The sequence below is a fragment of the Aspergillus aculeatinus genome, assembly GCF_003184765.1.
Source record: "Aspergillus aculeatinus CBS 121060 unplaced genomic scaffold BO66scaffold_4, whole genome shotgun sequence".
In the NCBI taxonomy this organism is placed as follows: Eukaryota; Fungi; Ascomycota; class Eurotiomycetes; order Eurotiales; family Aspergillaceae; genus Aspergillus; species Aspergillus aculeatinus.
The window spans coordinates 209,909-229,931 of record NW_020291473.1 but is presented as its reverse complement, the minus strand read 5'-3'; the positions used below and the strand labels follow the sequence as shown (position 1 = coordinate 229,931).

At 51.0% G+C, this 20,023-nt stretch overlaps 3 protein-coding genes across 3 annotated transcripts; all 3 read left to right on the top strand.

The window, feature by feature from the left end:
* Positions 1-648: 648 nt before the first annotated feature.
* Positions 649-2,608, top strand: BO66DRAFT_388223 (DUF55-domain-containing protein). Its single transcript, XM_025646504.1, has 6 exons — positions 649-986; positions 1,167-1,302; positions 1,424-1,759; positions 1,816-1,833; positions 1,889-2,005; positions 2,061-2,608. Exons 1-6 carry the CDS (start codon positions 915-917, stop codon positions 2,477-2,479), a joined length of 1,098 nt encoding a protein of 365 aa, XP_025507975.1. The 5' UTR covers positions 649-914; the 3' UTR covers positions 2,480-2,608.
* A 584-nt stretch (positions 2,609-3,192) lies between these two features.
* Positions 3,193-5,499, top strand: BO66DRAFT_388221 (aldehyde dehydrogenase family protein). The gene is made up of 3 exons (XM_025646503.1): positions 3,193-3,568; positions 3,629-3,828; positions 3,909-5,499. The coding sequence occupies exons 1-3, from the start codon at positions 3,435-3,437 to the stop codon at positions 5,087-5,089; spliced, it is 1,515 nt and encodes a 504-aa protein (XP_025507974.1). The 5' UTR covers positions 3,193-3,434; the 3' UTR covers positions 5,090-5,499.
* Positions 5,500-11,365: 5,866 nt separating this feature from the next.
* On the top strand, positions 11,366-12,757 carry BO66DRAFT_365326 (SMP-30/gluconolactonase/LRE family protein). Its single transcript, XM_025645207.1, has 4 exons — positions 11,366-11,549; positions 11,650-11,810; positions 11,895-12,041; positions 12,115-12,757. Exons 1-4 carry the CDS (start codon positions 11,517-11,519, stop codon positions 12,701-12,703), a joined length of 930 nt encoding a protein of 309 aa, XP_025507973.1. The 5' UTR covers positions 11,366-11,516; the 3' UTR covers positions 12,704-12,757.
* The last annotated feature ends 7,266 nt before the right edge of the window (positions 12,758-20,023 follow it).

Here is a 20,023-nt window from a genome sequence, read left to right as displayed (position 1 = left end):
TGTTCTGTGATTGGGAATGGGGTTTGGAAAAAGACGTAGTCCCGAAACTGAGCCACCATGTGCCGGATCCCATTGATGGCGCGCTAGCAGGTGCAACGCTATGATTTGTTATTGGAGGTTATACCCAAGCAAAAGTCGTCCTACAGTCAGTATGTAAGTGTTGTGAATCAGAGTAGGCTGCATCAAACTGCGTACAATGTAGGCACTGGACTTGTGCTCGAAGTATATGTCGCGCTCCTTATCGGCATGGTTGTACATTACATGCAGTAAAAGAATCGACCTTGAGCATTCAAGAACCACCAGGAGCTTTCGACTATTGTCTATTTGTCTATCATGAATGACTCAGGTGATGTATCTAGGTCAGATACTGCAGCACTTCTACCAAATTATGAAATTGGATGGTAACTACCTAAGTAACTATACTCTGGAGTAAGTTAGTGAACGGTGGAGTTGCGCGCCAGAAGGGAAGTTTGTTTGCTTGTTTGCTTGTTTGCTTGGTCCGGGATAAGGAGCGGGCGGTGAATGCTGTAGGTACAGTACCTAGTAGTTATTCCGTACAGTAACTAAACTTACATAGTACGCCCGCCCGCCCGCCCGCGCGGCGCTGGCTTTCCCTCCCGGAGGTGTGTTTAGACGCGTCTGAGTTTCCGTGTCACGGCGATCGCCTCTGTCTCGGTCCTATACCTGCTCTTCCTCCTCCTCCTCCCTCCCCCAAGTCGCCTCCACTCCCCCGTCTTTGCTTCCTCCTTCTGCCATCTGTGTTTTGTTTGACCGTAATGGTTTAGTTTTCTTCATACAATTGACCTCGCTCATCTTTGGGGTCTCTCTTCCACAGATCTTTCTTTCTCTTTCCTCAATCAACTGTCCTGGCTTTCTTCGCCCACATTTCCTCTCTGTTCTCTGGACAGCACACCATGCCTCCCCAGCGTAAGCGGAAGTCGGAGAGCGCGTCCATCGCCGAAGAGAGTGCTCCAGCTGCCAAGAGAGTACGTACTCCATCCATTCATCCCTTCCCACCGCACAATTCAAGCTCCAACGCGATCAGGAACGCGATGAGGGGCGGCCCGTGCCTTTTATTCGTGCGCGTCGCCCGCCAATGAAATGCCCTCTGCTTCTCCAAACCATTCCCCATCATCAAAACTAACACATTATCTTCTTACGTGCAGGTTGCGCCAGATACGCCAGCCGACGGCGAAAAACGAAAGAGAGGTCGCCCCCGGAAGTACCCCGAGGGTTCGACTCCCAAGCGCCCGGATGGCCCCAAAAGAGGTCGCGGCCGGCCTCGCAAAGACCCCAACTCTGGTCAGTGCTTTCTGCGCGCAATCCTGCTTTCTACGATTTGTCACTGCCCAGCCTAAAGACGAGTCGATGGCAAACACAACGTTAGTCTGTCAATAGTGAGCCGCCAACTAACTTGCAGCAGTCTCCACTCCCTCCAAGCCCAAGACACCCAAATCGGACGGCACTTTTGGCCGGGGTAGGCCTAGGAAGTCCTCGCCTAAGCCGACGCCGACGCCGTCACGGAATGGCACCACCAGGTCGACCCCCAAACAAACCAAAACAGAATCGCCAGAAGTCAAGTCTGCTGTCTCGGCCAAGTCTACCAGCTCGGCCAAGTTGCCTACCCCAGTCAAGGCGACTTCGGGACCCTCGTACTGGTTGATGAAGGCTGAGCCTGAGAGCCGTATGGAGAAGGGTGTTGATGTCAAGTTTTCTATCGATGATCTTCGCGACCGCACGGAGCCAGAGGCCTGGGATGGTAAGTCTGCCTTGCTGATGACCAATCTTCCTGTCTCAATGCTAACACTTCAACAGGTGTACGGAACCCGTCTGGTGAGTAGTGAGCGAGAGCTTTGGCACAGGTATCAGTAACTTACTTTCTGAACAGCGCAGAGACACATGCGGGCCATGAAGAAGGGTGACCAGGCCTTCTTCTATCATTCCAATTGCAGAGTACCCGGAGTCGCCGGCGTCATGGAGATTGTGGAAGAACATTTTGTCGATGGTGAGAAGCTCTAGCCCAGGTACCAGATGGTTGGCTGACGTTGATGTAACTTCAGAATCGGCCTTTGACCCTGCCCACCCCTACTACGACGCCAAGTCGAAGCGCGAGAAACCCAAGTGGGAAGCGGTCCGTGTGGAGTTCCGGCGGAAATTCAAGAACCTCGTGCCTCTGAGTCAGCTTAAGGAAAACATGGCTCCTGGAAAGCCGCTGGCGAACCTTGAAATGCTGAAGCAGTCCCGGCTGAGTGTGTCATCTGTGAGACCCGAGGAATGGGAGTTCATCTTGGGGCTTGCCGAAGAAGAGGGAGCCGAAGACAAGGAAGCTGAGGCGACTGAGACGGCTGAGATGACTGAGACGGCTGAGGCGACCGAAGCAAACGACGCCAACGAAGCGACTGAAGTGACTGAGTCGACTGAGTCTCCTAAGGGTACCTCTACTGAAAAGCTCGAGGAAGCGCCGCAACCAAGCGAGTAAACTGGCGAAATTATTGATGTCCTTTCAGAGCAGCTTATGGGATGAAGTTTCGGGTTATGGGTAACATCACGTCGGTAAAGCCGGATCTCTGTACAATCAATGGCGTTTCTACAATACAATCAATCTTCTTTCGTGAATCCTATGATTTGTAATTTGCAGAAGTGATCTCTTGTTGCTGTGGTTGTGAATCGAGGCAGCCTTTTGACAATGCATGATGGCTGCTGGAGGTTCCGCCGCATCCGCGGTTGAAGTGGATGGGACCGCGAATAACGATGATTGGATCTTCCCAATGCAAACTGCATGTACGAGTCAAGACTCTGAGGGGGTTGCTGGCTTCTTGCCAGTGTAGTCTGATTGATTGTGTCTTTGGGGACATTGTCAATCCGATTTTTTTCTTTTAAAGAAGAAAAAAAACAATTTTAGTCAGTTGATGTACTCTAAAATAATAGCTGGGAAGAGTAAGTCTATCCGAAGAGGGGCAACTTGGCTCAAGCACGGCAACGCTGATTCGTTGGGATGCGGTAGTTATCGTCTCAAGCGGGGATGGAGAGCCTGAAGTTGAAGCCTCAGGAACCCAGAGGGCGCAGGAAGCAATTGCGGGGACTCCAAGAAGGTTAGCCTCCGTCACTGCTAGTTAACCAACTCAACTAAGCTCAATGCTCCTCCTCCTCCTCCCAAGGCTATTTATTATAAAGTCAACCTCCCCTCTATCCCACAGGCTCCCATCTTCGATTGTCCTCTACTCCTTCTTTTCCTCTTTCCCCGGTCAATGCCACGCCTCCCCCTCCTCTCCCCTCACATCATCGCCTCTCGACTTCGACTTCCCCGCCTTGGTTGTCGTCAGCTTCCCCTCTTCTCTCCAGCTGCTGCATCTCTCCGCTCTCCTCTCCCCACTCCTTGCCGCAATCTATCTCCTCTCTTGCCCCACCACTCACTCCACAGTACCTCATTCACCATGGCCAGCAGCAACGTGAGCGTGCAATTGACTGCTCCCAACGGGCGTCAGTATGACCAGCCCATCGGTCTGTTCATCAACAATGAATTCGTTCCCTCCAAGTCGGGCGAGAAGCTCGCCTCCATCAACCCTTCGTAGGTCTCCTGCAAGAACCCTTATGCGACGACGGAAGCGTGTGCTGATCGAACATCTAGCGATGAGAAGGAGATTGTCTCCGTCTATGCTGCTGATGCGAAGGACGTGGATATCGCCGTCAAGGCGGCCCGGAAAGCTCTCAAGGATCCGTCGTGGAAGCTGCTGCCTGCGACTGAGCGCGGCCACTTGTTGCTGAAGCTGGCGGATCTGATCGAGCAGCACCGGGAGACACTTGCCACTATTGAGACGTGGGATAACGGTAGGTGGCCTTTATTACACCAGCAGCAGCAGCAGCAGCAGAATAATCCAAGTTCTGGCGGTGATATTGACCGTTTCCAGGCAAGCCGTACTCCGTCTCTTTGAACGACGATCTTGGTGAGGTCCTTAGCTGTATCCGGTACTATGCCGGCTGGGCGGATAAGATCCATGGCCAGACCATTAGCACTACCCCGGCCAAGTTCGCCTACACTCTCCGTCAGCCCATCGGCGTGGTCGGCCAGATCATCCCTTGGAACTTCCCGCTGGCCATGGCCGCATGGAAGTTGGGCCCGGCCCTCGCCTGCGGTAACACGGTGGTGATGAAGGCCGCAGAACAGACCCCCCTCAGCATTCTCTACCTGGCCAAGCTCATCAAGGAAGCGGGCTTCCCGCCCGGTGTGGTCAACATCCTCAACGGCTACGGCCGCGTCGCCGGTAGCCCGCTGGTCACGCACCCCGACGTCGACAAGGTCGCCTTCACGGGCTCGACCATCACCGGCCGCGAGATCATGAAGCTTGCCGCCGGGACGCTGAAGAACATCACCCTCGAGACCGGCGGCAAGTCGCCTCTGGTCGTGTTCGGCGACGCCGACATTGAGCAGGCGGCCAAGTGGGCGCATACCGGTATCATGTACAACCAGGGCCAGGTGTGCACCGCCACGTCGCGCATCCTGGTCCACGAATCCGTCTACGACCAGTTTGTCTCCCTGTTCAAGCAGGAGGTGGCCACGACCAGCAAGGTCGGCGACCCCTTCGCGGACGACACCTTCCAGGGCCCGCAGGTCAGCCAGGCCCAGTACGAGCGGATCCTGTCGTACATCGAAGCCGGCAAGTCCGAGGGCGCGACGCTCGTGGCGGGCGGCGAGCCCCACAAGAACGTCGCCGGCAACAAGGGCTTCTTCATCGCCCCGACCATCTTCACCAACGTCAAGGACCACATGCGCATCTACCGCGAGGAGGTCTTCGGTCCGTTTGTCGTCATCTCCAGCTTCACGACCGAGGACGAGGCGGTCACCCGCGCCAACGACAGCACCTACGGGCTGGGCGCCGCCCTCTTCACCAAGGACATCGAGCGCGCCCACCGCGTCGCCTCGGAGATCGAGGCCGGCATGGTCTGGATCAACAGCAGCAACGACAGTGACTTCCGCGTTCCTTTCGGTGGTGTCAAGCAGAGTGGTATCGGTCGCGAACTGGGCGAGTCCGGTCTGGAGGCTTACTCGCAGGTCAAGGCCATTCACGTGAACATGGGATCCAAGCTGTAGGGTTGAGAAATCAGCTGCTCTCTTGTATGATTAACTAAAAAAACGAGAAGAAATCAACAATGCATTAAAAAAGGCAACCCAACAAACAAGCAAAAATTGGAATCTGTTCTTATCGCCTCCTTCAGTCCTGACTCTGATGCGAACCCAACGCCGTAAAAACGACAAGACGAAAAGAAAAGAGGCAGCCAGATCATCGGGGTCGTACAAATAACCCCTCTCCCCGTCCCCCTCACAGTGACCGTGACCAGCCCAGCATGACTGGCGAACACACGAGCGTCTTGCCTCGATCTGCACAGTACTGTACAGCACATTCGTGTCCGGGGGAGTAGAACCAGAAATTGCCATGAGGATATCAATTGGAGGAGAAAAGAAGATGTGGCCGAGTTAGATCGGTTGAGCATAATTTATCCATTTATTGCACATCGTCTTCTAATCGGACCTGAGGAGACAGTCGATAACCCGCGATGTCGTCCGTCTTCTTCCTGCGCACTCTGTAAGGTAGTCACTGAGAATTCGACCATTTCATCCAAGGGTAGGATCTTAATCTCTAGTCTATACTGCAACCCCTGAAAAGGACATAAAAAACACCAGACGACAAGAAAGAACGGAATACTTGCACGGTAGATCATCTACGCTTGCGTATACGTATACGAACCGACATGCAAGATCTTCCCGCATCGACGCCGCGGGCTACGGATTTGATGCCTACAATGGAATGGACAACAAGACAATCCACAACCAAATTTACGGTAGATGAAAGCATCACCGACGGCAGTCACCAACTCAAAGCCACGCCTTATGCACTGCGCTTTTACATTACCCAGGATCAAGACACACTCACACACAGAGAGAGAGGGAAAGAGACAGAAAGAGAACCAGTTACACGACCCCAGGGCTACCTGCATGAATACTAAGAGCAGCGCCGAGCAGATCCCCTTCGCAAATCCATCCGCTGCATGCTTACGTTGCGTTGCGTTGCGTTACGTCGAACCCACCTGTGTGGCGGGCTGGATCTCATCGACATGCATCCCTGAGATGCTAACACTTACTTAGTTTAAGTGGTGGTGGTGGTACAGAATACGAATGCGATCTGGATCCCAATATATGGTAGTGTACATCGGGAATGGAAGTACAGCACAGTGGAAATCCAACCGATACATGTCAACACGTCTAAGCGGAAAAGGCGAGAGCTCTGCACCTGACTCAGAAGAATCGAAGGCGAACAGCTTCCTCATCGCATCACACAGACATTCAGACCAAGAAACAGGGTACCATCTACCACCTCAGACCCAGACCCAGCCAGACCCAAACCAACCCCAAAAGCAACAACCAACGAAAAATAGAATAGCAGAAGAGAAGAAGGAGCAGAGAAAAGAACATGACCAGCAGCATGCATCCAGAGTATCAAGAGTACGAAGTACAAGACACCGCCCCTCATTCCCCAACCCAGACTCTCCTTCCCAAGCATGCAAAAGCACTTCCAGAAAGGAAAAAGTTCTTTGATGCATAGTGGAAGAAGCAAGGGGGGTAAAGCCCACAGCACAAACCCACCGTAGCCCCCCCCCGAAAAAAGACAGTCAATTGTCGAGCCTCAATTCTAAGAATCGAGAAAGAGGATGCAAGATAGATGCCTACTGTTACTGTACTGTACTTGCATGCGTGCATGCATAAGCTGCGCTGCGCTGCGCTGCACTGCACTACATGCATACATGTGTATGTGTGTATGTACATGTACATGTACAGTAACTGTACACTGTAACTGTATACTGTAGGTGGTGTGAGTTCTTGCGTTTGCGCGGTTGGATTAGAACCATTTAGGAGCCACCGAACCATCATTGCACATAGTCAAGAAGCAGGAAGCTACATAGTGTAATCTCGGGGGTGATCGGTTATGCTGGTGCGGACTAAGTCTGCACAAGATGTGGACTGATGAACGCTGCCTTGTTTAAGCCCAGACGACGGACCTGGGGTGTGTTGTTGGGTACGGATATAGTTGTGTTGTATTGGCAAGGGGTGAGCTGGAGTTGTAGACTCAAATGCATGCATTTCTATACACTTGGTCTGAATGAGGTCCCGCTCTCAGACATGCCTACGACTTGGAAGATAAGAGACGCGCTAGTCTAAATATAACTAAATATAAGCAGCTTCTTCATCACGATATCCTCACGCGGTGAGTGCACCGAGAACTCCGAAAGCACAGGGAGCAAGAGAGCAACACCCTACACACCCAGCATCACCCACCCTTCCAGACATACCATTGCCTCAATTGTCGCCCATGTCGAACTCACAGAACCAAGCTATATCAGCTCCATCCAGTCCTTACGAGAACATACTCCCAGCTTCAAGGACCCCGAACGGACAAGCTCACATCTCCATACTAGACATGTAGATTAGAGATGTAGGGAAGCCCCCCCACCCCTCTTATATATCCTCATCCGCCACCCTTTCCACATCCTGCTGCATGTAGAGCCCAACTAACGTCTACTCGGTACATGCATGAACAGCATAAATGTAAATCCCACAGTCACCCAGCCTCCTAATCTCCACAGCAGAAAAGAGATCCACGCGCGCGCACCCAACAAGCACTTTTCGAATGGCCTTCCAAGCCGATGCAGCAGCGAAGGGAGCCCAACTTTGGAGCAAGCATGCGCGGAAAGCCTTGGTAGTATCATGCTGAGGTCTGAGCTTCGAGGGGTATAGATATCATTCCGGTTTCTGGTAGTTTTGGAAGTGGTGATTCATTCTTGAGCTTCTTCCTCTACTGGACATCGTTCAATGGTAAGGTAGTGGGTATTCAGTAGAAGTCACTTCCGGGCCTCAGGCAGTCAATCGACTTGCTACACAGAAACTGTCCAAACCGACCAATTGCAGTCTATAAACGGCATATGACGTTGCCATTGCAGAGGTAAAAAGTACCATCTCCTTATTTTGCGAATGTACAGTACTCCCAGAAGATAAGCACGAGAGAGAAAGGTCTTGCAGTGACCATTCAAGGACAAGCATTCGACCCTTTCTCCAGTCCTCCAGCTGTCCTCCTACACTACGGACTAAGTAGTAAGACGTACATCCTCAAGTCTAAAGAACACCTCTCCCCAACACGCCCGAACTATACCTCTGAACTACCTCTGAGCTAATGCATGAAATTCCCAAAAGAACACAGATTTCCACCGCATCCTCCACCAATAAGATCAACTTCTCCCACCAATTTTTTTCTCAGTGGGCCTCTTTAATTTGCCACCTGAGCAACTCCCTCCCCCATAGGGTACGAATTAGGTACCTATCTGACCGACCCAGGTACTACTCACGGCGAGGGTACACGCATGTGTAGCTTGCCCCTCACCCTTTCCCCCGCCTCTGGATGCACATCTCAGGACACTAGTCATCTGGCCATCTGTTGTGTATGAGAGGGAGTATGTCGTGGCAGGATCCGACTGGGGTGAGGGATATGACTCTCGATTCGACGCAATCAACACACTGTCTTGCTTACAAACAGATCAAGCCTATCTGAGTGACCCGGCCCAGCGTAACCATATGGGTCCTGCTTTTTCTTTTTCTTATTTTCTCTGATGTTTGATGCAAGCTTCGGTTGTACGGTGCAGCGAACTCGTTGAGGATGACCACGCCATGATTCCAGTCTTGCGGGCCCCCGATCTCATAGTCGAGCCGGTCAATGAAAGTGGGCCTGACTGGATCGGAATCAGTCAGGTCGTCATACCCTGATTAAGTGCTGTTTGGTCAATCAATCAATCGAGCCAGATGTCATACCGAAATTTGGCGGTATGATGACGGTAAGTTACCATACAGCGGTAATACAGCTTGCAAAACATGGTACGTTTAGCTCCGTACCGATTGACAGGGTATTCCACACCCTTTCCCCTCCCCAAAGTCCTATCTGCAGTTGCTGCACCTCACCCCCATGTGAGCTGCGTTGTCATGCATGAAGAATCGATCATGTGAGGCTGCCTGGGCCTAATGGGCTCGCCCTTAAAATGGTGACTTGCTGCTCAAGTATCCAGGATGGTGCTTGGACGGTGTTTGGACATCGAAACGCCAAACGAGAGGGCGAAGAGCCCCCAGAGCTGCACAAATCCAGAATCGATGTGATCCCTCATCATTCGCAACGGTCGGAAAATTCCCAGGCCAGAGTGCGGTAGGTAGTGTTGTCTTCTCGGGCATGACTGGGTGGTGGCCTGTACACCGCATTTTCCACTCGCTCCCAGACAGCGCGATTCAGTGGTCCACTTTGTAACTTATCTGTCTCGAATATCAGTCGTGTTTGCCTCCTGCAGGTACTGCCCTGTCCGTTTAGGTGATGCATCGCCGTTGAGCTGGCGTCTTCATTCCCCGCCGGGTGCTGGCTATGAACCACCGCTCATTAAGGTTGCGCCCTTAAGTTTGTCTACTGTGCGCCGGACGACCCAATGTTGGGCGCTCTCCATCTGTCCGACCGTCAATCAATGCAGCGGCTGGCCATGCGCTGCATAGAGCCTTTCCCAAAGACTCCCCGGGCCCCATGAATTGATTCAGAATGACCTCAGTCTACTCCGCCCTTTTACTGCTTCGGGTTCATGATTAGCATCATAGCGACGATCACCCCAGATGGCCGGAGATCAAGTTTAATCCGTTTACTGTGGATTGAGTCGTCGGAACCCGATCACGGCATCACTGCTAAACCAGCTGGACATGGCTGAGTGACGGGGCAGTGATTCACCAACCAGGGCGATTAGACTAGATGAACAGAAACCCAGCAGGTGGTCCATCGTCTGGTTTAGCGCGGCCTCCCTCCCCGAAGGACCGAGGAACTTTGTGGAAGCATTTCAGGCGCTCAACAGCTGCTCAACCATTCCACTATATCTCTCACCTTGCCTATCTGGGGCGATCCGCCTTTCGCCGTCAGACACATGGCGGGACTGGCCTGGAGCTCTGCCCACATTCCATGGACCGGCCATGACACGGACCCCAGACGCAGGCCACAAATCGGGGACCAATGCAAGAAAACCACTCGTAATCGGTCGCGGTCACGGCTGTAGGCTCGAAAGGTACACTAGGTGGGCCTGAATTGCAGGTAAACTGGTAAACATTTCCCTTCAAAGTCCCGAGGTTTGGGACCCTGGGGCGGGCGGATATGCCGTGTCTGCGTCCATGGAACACTGTCGAGGCATTGAGGGGACTCGCCTTGCTTGCTGTCACGCAGACTGCTTCAAGCGCTGGGAGCAAGCTGCCGCATAGATAGCACAAGCCCCAAGGGAAAGCAGCCGGGTGATTTCCTATTTGTCCGCAGTTATCGGCCCGTCCAAGATAGACTCCACCAGGAGCCTTGTTTGGGACAAATTGAGGCGGAACACGGGAAGTCTGCCCGCATCCTGTCACTGCGCACAACTGGGTCTGGGCCGGTAACATGGTGTGACATTCGCTGCCTGCTCAGAATCAAACGGTCTTGTTGGTGGGTACATAATGTACTTTTCCTTCGTGCTTCAGAGATAGCTGGGGAGTTAGTCCCTCTCATTCAATTCCAAATCTTGACCTTCCCTGAGAATTGCTTTTTCTCGGCACATAAATTTATTCTGAGTGACCACTTTTGGTTGTGACAGGGCTGCCTGTAATTTAGCGTCTACAGGTACCGTAAATACCGTAGGTAAGGTAGCTGATAACTCACTTGACAGGTGATAGCTCCAATGGGTGGGGACATGCTTGGTGGTGAATATCCAATAAATAATATACCCACTCCGGAAACCTGAGGGCTCGAATCGCTCAATAGACGAAGGGGCGCATGTATGCATCATGTTCCTTTTCTGGGCCGTTAGAGGCCATGGACGCGGACATATTTCTGAATTCCTAGAAGTAGACGCTAATAATTGGCACGACACGCAGCAACTTCTGCAGCAAAACTGGAGAAATTCCCGGGCCCAGACTCTAGATCGATTCGAGTCGGAGTCGATAGATGCCATCCAGTTAGTGTGTGCTATTTAGTGCTAGCAATCGGTGTGTTCGACCGTCGACGACTGCTTTGGCACGGAAGTGGTGGCCCGATGGGCAGTTATCCACTCCCCTCCCCCCTCGCCCTCTGGCCTTAGGGCCCTAAGTCGAAACTGGGATGGCTGACCCAGCTCGACCCACTGACCATGAGGAGCTGCTGCTGCTGCTGGCGAAGGAGCGGGACAGCAAAATAATCGCGTTTTCAATGAGGTTCGTGTGGGGTTTGTCTTGGCAACCGTGTGCCACGCACCAACTGATCAGCCGTCACACTCAAGTCGACCTTCCCTATCTTCCCCTCAGTGCGCTCCCAACACATGTTGTTCTCCATTGACAATAACTGTTGCACATATATCCGAAGCCGGCCATAACTTTCCGATACAGCTCAGACCACGGGTGCTCCCGAAACTGAATTGTCCAAAACTTCAGAATCCTTGTTGGTCGATCATTCAGAATGTCAGCCTTCCAGAGATGGACGGTCTCCGAGGTACGCGGATTTAGAACTGGACCTTTTCCGGGCGAATGAACATGGCCCATGTGGGGTTGGAGCATAACAGCATGATTCTTACTCTTCTTTCTTGATCCAGCCGTACGTCGACATAGCAGGCACTTTATTGGAGGGTCCGTTCCATGATGAGACCAGGAATGAGTTTCGCTTTGTCGACATCTGGGAACAGAAATTATACACTTTGAACCTTGCCGAAGGGCCAGACTCCTTGCGGATTTTGGACACGTCTGCTTCCATTGGGTGCGTCGCCTGTCCGATAGCCTTCCTTACAGGGTGTCTACTCCCAGCACAGCTTCGAGGCTAACCCGCGGGTCGGGACTGCAGGGTGACTGCCAACATCGCCAATGCCGGAGATTCCCATAAGGACCAGATCGTCGCGGCCGCCAAACATGGATTCGCCCTGATCAATCGCGACACCGGCGAGCTGTCGTATATCCGCAGAGCATGGGACGACCCAGACAGGGACCACAGGTAGGTGTCAGAAGTCGGGATCTGCACAACTCGAAGGCGTGAATCTGACTCATCGACAACGCCATCAAAACAGGATGCGTTTCAACGACGGAGCAGTCGACAGCCACGGGCGATTCTGGGCCGGGGCCATGAATGACCCCAAGATCCAGAAGCCTACCAACGAAGGGGTACTGTTCCGGCTAGATCCTGACTTGAAACTCCATCGGATGGTTGAACAGCTGACGATCCCCAACGGGATTGGCTGGAACCCTGCGGATGACACCATGTACCTGACCGACTCCCCTACTGGTAAGATTTTTGCCTTCGACTTCGATGCGAAGACCGGAGCAATCAGCAACCGCAGGGTTCACTTTGATATTGGGGAGCCCAAGGAGCCCGATGGATTTGCCATCGATGAGGAAGGCTGCCTCTGGAGTGCCATATATGGCGGCGGGAAGATCATACGCATCTCGCCGGAGGGAAAAGTGATTGGCGAAGTGATCCTGCCTACACGAAACATTACTTGTCCAACATTTGTCGGGACCGAGCTCTTTATCACAACTGCCAAGGACGATGTGAACGATGAGCAGCTTCCCAACTCTATCCGGTATGGGGGACGGCTTTATCGCGTGGATGTCGGTATCAGAGGAAAGCCTAAGAATCAGTTCCGCTTCCAGGACTGATCTCATGGTGATAACCTAGCATTCAAAGAGTTGTAGAAAGAAGTATACTTTGACGGAGAGCTGCTCTGTGTGTAGGCTTTTAGACCAAGCGCCCTCTTAAGAGGCCACAATGTAGACGCGAACTTGTTTACAGGACCCGCATATAAAGAGCAACGTTGTGCAGCAGAGCAAGTATGGAAGGCACATGTGGATTGTCCTGGTTCGAAGCGTTCAATCAGGCAGTCACCAAGGAAGCCTACTCGACTCGGACGGAGAACGGGAATTGGCGTCCGGCTGCGATGGGAAGAACGAACTCTGTGAGACACACAGCCTGATCAGAATATGTCAGTTGAATGCATCCGAAGTCCAGAAATAGAACGGGAAAGGACTTGTGCAGAGTGCATATACACCTTTTCAATCAATCAAAGGCACGGAGATAGGGAATAATGCTGTTTGATTATTTTTGTTGTTGTCTCCATGCGGGGGAATAAATGCAAGGGGTGGGGCAGATGAAGAAGAAGAAGAAGAAGAAGAAGAGAAAAAGAAAGAAAGAGTGGAAGGAAGTCAGCAGACCCACTCGGTCAGTCAGTAAGTGAGGTCAGTCAATCCATGAGTATTTCTAGCAGGGCATAGTAGAGTGTGTAGAAGGGATTGATGTCTAACACTACCGAGTTCGACGGCCACCGCGGCTTCCTTTTCAGGTACTGCAGGTCCTTCTGCTTTCCAACAGTTTTCATTCTCATGCGCCTTGAGACTGCCATACTCCACGCCTCAGTACATTCAGATTAAATAGTCTTATGTAGAGTACAGAGTACAAATGAGTGCATGGCCTGGTATCATACATGCGTCGTTCCAAACCAATGAACAGATTCAAGAAGTCACAACTGGCAACTCTTGGGAATAAGATATGAGCTCTCTGGTGATAAGTACAGTACGGTACACTGTAAATCTAGACTGTCCGGATCGATCACGCCCGTGATTAAAAATCAATAAGACAGGCCAGCGGAAGCACCTGGCAGATACAATCACAGAAAAGAGGGGCCCCATTACTGTGCTTGTTTCTCTAGATGTAGCTAGTAGTATGCAGGTATACGCAGACATCGCGGTCAATGCGAATTCTCAAATAGAGGTCGCCGTGCAGCCCCCGGAGTGGGAACCACACCCAGCAATTACGGTGAACCAGAGGGACAATCATCTATGCGCGATTCTGATCTCCTCTCCGAATTGGAAGCGATTCCCAGTTCCCCGAACTCCCCTTCTCTCCAACTCCCAAAGTTAATCGGGAGCCCTGAGCATCGAGCGGAAGGAAGCCAACAGGTGGTGTGAATGTTATTGCATGCATGTGCAGCACAGAAAATGCACGCTACGGCAGTGCCACCTTGGGATCTAGACGGGGCTAGCCCTTTTTTTTTCCTGCAGACGGGTTCAAGAATCCCATTGTCAACCATCGAGCATGATTAGCTATTTTCCTCGACCGGGTCAGCACGACCTGCAAGCATAAGTAAATTCCACTACTGCGAGCCATCGCAACAGCGGGATGGATGATAGCGCATCGAGAGAACCGGGGACGACAAAAGCTAAGGTGAGTTGAGTTGCTTCTCACAACCTTCCGCGGCTGCAGTTAGAGGACGCTACTCCGGAGTACGTTCGAAGTTGTGTTGAGTTTGTGGATCTCGCGGTGTTTGCCTGTCAGTATGACATGATCCAGCGAAATGACTGTACCCTGACTGTGTATACATCCACATGCGAACCTACAATATGCTGTACATTCAGCACGCCTTAAAAGAGCCCCTCGGAGAGAGAAAGGAAGGGTACGCACCCGGCCAAAATGGATACTCGTAATTTTCACAGCTGCAGGGCCCGAGTTCGATGTGCACTAACAGACCATGCACAAATAAAGTGGAGACCTGCGATGCAAGACTCCGTAGGGACGTACGTCCATCCAGGCTTCAGTAGTCTAGTCGTCAAACCACTCAGACTCCGTAAGCTAATGCCATTCCACCGGAATTCTTCATCTAGTCTCACTTAGCGGCGGACCACAGCCGAGATAGGAAATGGAAAATGCGATGAACTTTTCCTGCCATGGCTTGTGGGCACTGCTGGTCCGATGGTTTTCTCGATTCTTCTCAAGTAATAAGTTAAGCGGTATTAGCGGGGAACGGCAGCCCCAACACGCACGCGAATGGGAGAAAGAAAGAATCGAAAGGGAGACAAAGAAAAAAGTAAACATGCTCCAAACAAAGCCATTGACAACTGAAATTCTATCTGAGATGGACCATGCTCTGCATAAGAAAAATTGCTGCTGAGGTGCGGACATTCAACTCCGGATCCTGAGAGAGCCAGTAATTCATTAAACCCCTCGGTTCATGTTTGTTTGTTTGTTTGTTCGCTGTTTCCTATCACTCCAGAGGGTTTTTCTCACCGTCTCTTCATATTTCTGGGCCACTTCACAGCCCGTTCCGATCGGGCTCCACACTCCCTTTTCCAATCCCGCCAAGTGATCCCATCTGCATGGACTACAGACTAGAGTCACTAGACTAAGTAATTACCTACCTGTCCGCCATGTTTCTCGTGGCACACGTTCTCCGATCGAACGGCCCACTCCATAAGTGTGCTCAGTAGTGTTCAAGAGTGCTCAGAAAACTGGCGGGAAGCAGCCAGGAAACACAAATGCATCAATCAGACTGGCTTCCACACCAAGCGAGCTTGCAGGCGACAAAAGGACGAGGAATCGGAGAAGGTATCCGGTGCCAGCTGCGTCGACATGAAGCAAACGGATGAATCGCAATCAGTCCGGAATATCTGGTCTCCACTTCCCGCCTACAGGTGCTTGCGAATGACGAGGTGCGTACAGTAGGTAGTTTACCACCACACACCTTCCATTTAGTCAATCAAGCGCTTGTGAGTTTCTGGAGTTCGGGATCCTGGAGCCTGGAGGTGAAAGATCAAGGCTCAACCTTGAAGGCTGGCTGAACCTCAACGACCTCCCATGGCGCCGGACCGGACCCAAAACCTAGGGTAGCTTGCTGGTGATCCGGTACTACTAGTCAACCCCTTTACGACCACTAGTCAACTGGTCTGGTGCTTCCAGAAGGAAGGAATAGACCTCGTTCTTCCTTGGTATTCGTCATCAGACCAGAAGAGCCAGGAAATAAATGAGCAAAATCAGATGAGCCACGAGGTTCCACTCTGTTCTATATGAAAAACCTTGTACATTCATAGTTGTCTGATGTCGTCTCACAGAAGGCATGAGTGATAAAATCTTGAAAATGCGCCCGGAACGATAGCTGATAGCGTCTCTGTCCGGTCCTTCGTTGGCTTCTACATGCTCGATACGCCGACTATGCGACGGCACCCATTTGATGAACCAGTAGAGTCGCACAAGAAATCCGATATTTGTTTTTCCTTTTTCTGACAAGAAGGAAGCAAGTGGACAACCTGATTGATCGACAGTTCCTATTCTCTGACGGGGTTCTAGCCAGTCAGGTCCCCGCGGAACACCTCGGGCTTTCTGCACGTAATTTGCTGCTTTATTCTGCAGAAGCAGCTCACCGATCCTTGCCGGCATACGGTTGACAGATCTAGAGCTCTCTTTCTCGTTGCTGTTGTCTCCTTTCAAGCAATATCCGGACGTTACACACAGTGTACTTAATGCATTGTTGCCTACTGTCTGTCGGAAGTGCCGTAGTTGATCCGTCTTGATGCAATCTGTATTGAATGCCTAAGCCCAGGTGGCAGGTGCACCTGTGAGAGATCCCGTTTGCAGATGGCTGACCGGGCTGTTGGCCGTCCAATATTATCAAGAGCTTAGCAACCACACTCGACGTATCTAGTTCGCTCGATGCGACCCGCAGTGGGCTGTGTTGAAACGATTGACATCCGTAGCTTGGGGATCGTCCCCCGGGTCAGCGTAAGATGATATACTCAGTAAGTACAATAGCATCGTGGAATTATAACTTCCCGGACCACGAAGCAAATTGGTTGGATCACAGTCGGGGGTATACCTTATCTCTTTCTCATAGAGTAGATGGAGGAATCAAGGGCAGCATTGCCTTGCGATCTCGAGAAGCTTTATGATCTGTGATTGATGCCCAATGACGTAGCTGAAACACTCTCCTGGCCGCCTCCTCTTCGCTTTGGCCCGATTTCACAGACGTACTCCTGTCTCCCGTGTAAGTATCAGAGGAATTGAGCAGCAGCAGCGGTGCCGGAAGGAATACAACAACAGTCCCCTGCGTGGACCACTCAGAAGTCGACCCCAAAGGGATGATCCGTGAGGCTTGATGACCTGTCTGCTCTGCTGCCTGCGTGCAATCAACCAAACTAACTTAACGGACGAGACTTTCCCATTCCAGGTTCCTGACCAATCCCAATCCTAGTATCGGGCTCAGCCCAATCGACTCGTGTTTGGTGTTAGCCAAAGCTGAGCCATCCATAAAGTACCTTGGTCGTGGTTAACTACCTAGTACTCGTTACTCCCATTCCAGTCACACGGCTGGCAAAGGATGCGGTCCGCGAGTTTAACTCAAGACAGCTGGCCGGGTGAACAACGGGGATCAGCAAATGACATCGGAGTTCTGGTGACTATCCACAGTTGATGGAGTCCTTCCATATTTTTTTTTTTTAGTTCGAGCTATTGAGTACTGGTAGTCTGGTACTGACCCTTCTCCGGCTGACATCCGCACTGGCGGAAAGAGATGAGGGGAAGGCAAATATTAGGGGAACTGATTGGGGACTGAGAGAGGGGGGGTCGGGGGTTAGACACCCGGCTGCCCAGAAAGAAGGATTGAAAGGTGATTTGAAACTTGAACTTTGGAAAGTATGTTATCTTCCCGCATGCATGCAAAACATCGTGATTCGGGACAAATCTGCCACCTGAATGGAAGAAAGTCTGCTCGTCCGCTCCATTTGCCGCTGCGAACTAGACGACGGGCTTGTTTTAGCTTTCTTAGGCAGGATGGAGCAGATGGCCTTTTCCTACTCCGTCATGTTTGAGGTAGATAGATAGATAGATAGCTTACCTCACTCAGGAGATAGATAGACATGGATGAATGCTTGGGGGTTAATGTCCCATTTATCCATGGTTGCTGGTCATTGTGGTACGGTCATTCAATGAATAATAAATATAACTTGGCCATTCAGTCGGTAGTCATGGATATCAACCGAGTGCTTCGGGCCCAGGTTACCTCTGTACTACAGGCCTATGTACCGGGTGTCTGTTTATATCTATGCCAACTTCTTTCCCGTGCAGCAGCCTGTACGGTCCGGCAGTACACTCTGTCTTCATCGCTTTGACATGGCCAACCTCGCTTCATCTGGTGATCTGTGTCGTTTTCCCTCAATGAATCTATAAATCTGCTAGAGCCATGCTTGTAACGTTACCTCATTAGAAATAGTTACCAATCGAGGCCAAAATGCTGGGGGTGAACGAGACAATTGACATCGGCAAACTCAGTGGGGGCCAGGCCAAATGCCATCATCACAACTGACTCGATTCGCACACCAACAAAAAAGTCCAGAGATCGTCGTGAGGCAGGCAGGATGTCAAAGAGACAGAATCCTTCCGAGGGCCATTCTGTAGTTAATTGCCAATGGGTCGACCTTCTCCTTCCTCCACCCCTCTCAGTGCTCCCCCAGGCGGTAAGTGGCAACCGGCAGATGTTTTGGATTACCGCTATAATACAGGCTGCATGCAGTATGTGAAATGGTCATACGGATGGATATATATTACAGTGTAGTACTCCGTACTGACATACATTACTTACCGCTTGATTGCTATCCTCGATCTCACACGCTCGGTCGGTACCTGCCCTGTACTTCTTTCCACCCCGACCGACGGCTTGAGCGAGCGGGTATCTTGCAAGTTCCCCCCTCAAGCTGCTGCTGAGCTAGTCTAGGGGAAGCACGACTTCTCGGGGACCTCCACCGACCCAAATTGACGGCGCCCATACTAAAAGCTTCCGGTTCACCTGCATGTCCCCAATCCCCAATCCCATGGTTAGCCGCTTCTAGTGATCTCACTAGTGAACGATGGAGTTGGTTAGGGTGATTCGTTTCTCAAGACGGACAGGACTTCATAGAGGCTGAGGGATCCTGAAAGAAATACTCTACAAATCCCGAGCCCCCTAAGTATTCGCCCCAAAGTTAACCGGATGAATCAACATAGCTTGTGTGATGAGGAAATGAATCACCTAGCAGGAAAGGTGATACTGTCATGGCCGGATAAAGATAGGTCGACTGACATATCCTTCTAGGTAACTTCTAGATAACCTGAGTTAACTGGTAACTTATAGCATAGGTACACTAAGTATCCTAGTGAGTGTACTGATAGAGTAGGCCCGGGGCCTTGTTCAAACCTGGAAGCTCCGGGTAATGCTGTTGTTCTCTTCGGAGCCTGGATAGACCCTTTTTTTTTTATTTCTTAATATTTTCTTTTTCTACTATTTTTTTGTCTTCATGGTCTCTCTGATTTCAAGTTTCCCACCTGACAATCAATACTTACCTCCGAATTTGGAACAGCTTTTACCGCTTAAGTAGTTTCGAGGGAGGGTTTCCGTCTTCCCCGAGACCCATCACGATGGCGCTCTCCTCCTTCTCCTCCCTCTTTGGTACCAAGTAAGTACTTTTGACGGATGAAGACTAGATCGTTGGAACTGCACCCGGACTAGACAAAAGTCCCAGACAGGTATCTATGCATGCATGCATGTACAATACGTCTGACTGTCTGAGTTGATTGTACTCTGTATATGTATGAGCATGTATGTACCTGTGTGTCGTGGTCTCCACCATAAGTTGTTTTTATGGATCATCAATTGGGCGTGGGACTTTAGAACTCTCAAGGAAGTAAGTTACTGTAGTCTAATTTACCCAAGATTGAGGTAGAGCTAGTCAGGTGGATAATCAAGATCCACGTATATTTAGATGCATGGCTCCTGAGTCCGGACAGGATTTGGTAAAAACAGGAAGAAGAAAGATTAAAAATATAAAGGTGCTGTATGTAGGCTGTATGTAGGCTGTATGTACGGTGTATGTATGCATGCCTGTACAGTATGTATGTATGTATGTATGGATGGATGGATGTATTCATGCATGTATGTATGTCGCTAAGCAGTAGTAGGGACAGACCGACCAAGTTAGGCTTGCAGTCATCCATGATGGAAAATCCACCTCTTCTCTCTCTCTCTCCCCCCTTACCAGCTGCGTGAGCTGCCTGTGCGTCACTCTTTGTGTGATGCCATGATCTCTTTTCTTTTGTTTTCTCCTCTTTTCTTTTTCTATTTAAATTGATTGATGATTGATTTTTTATTTTTCTTTTCTTTTCTTTTCTTTTCTTGATTAAAA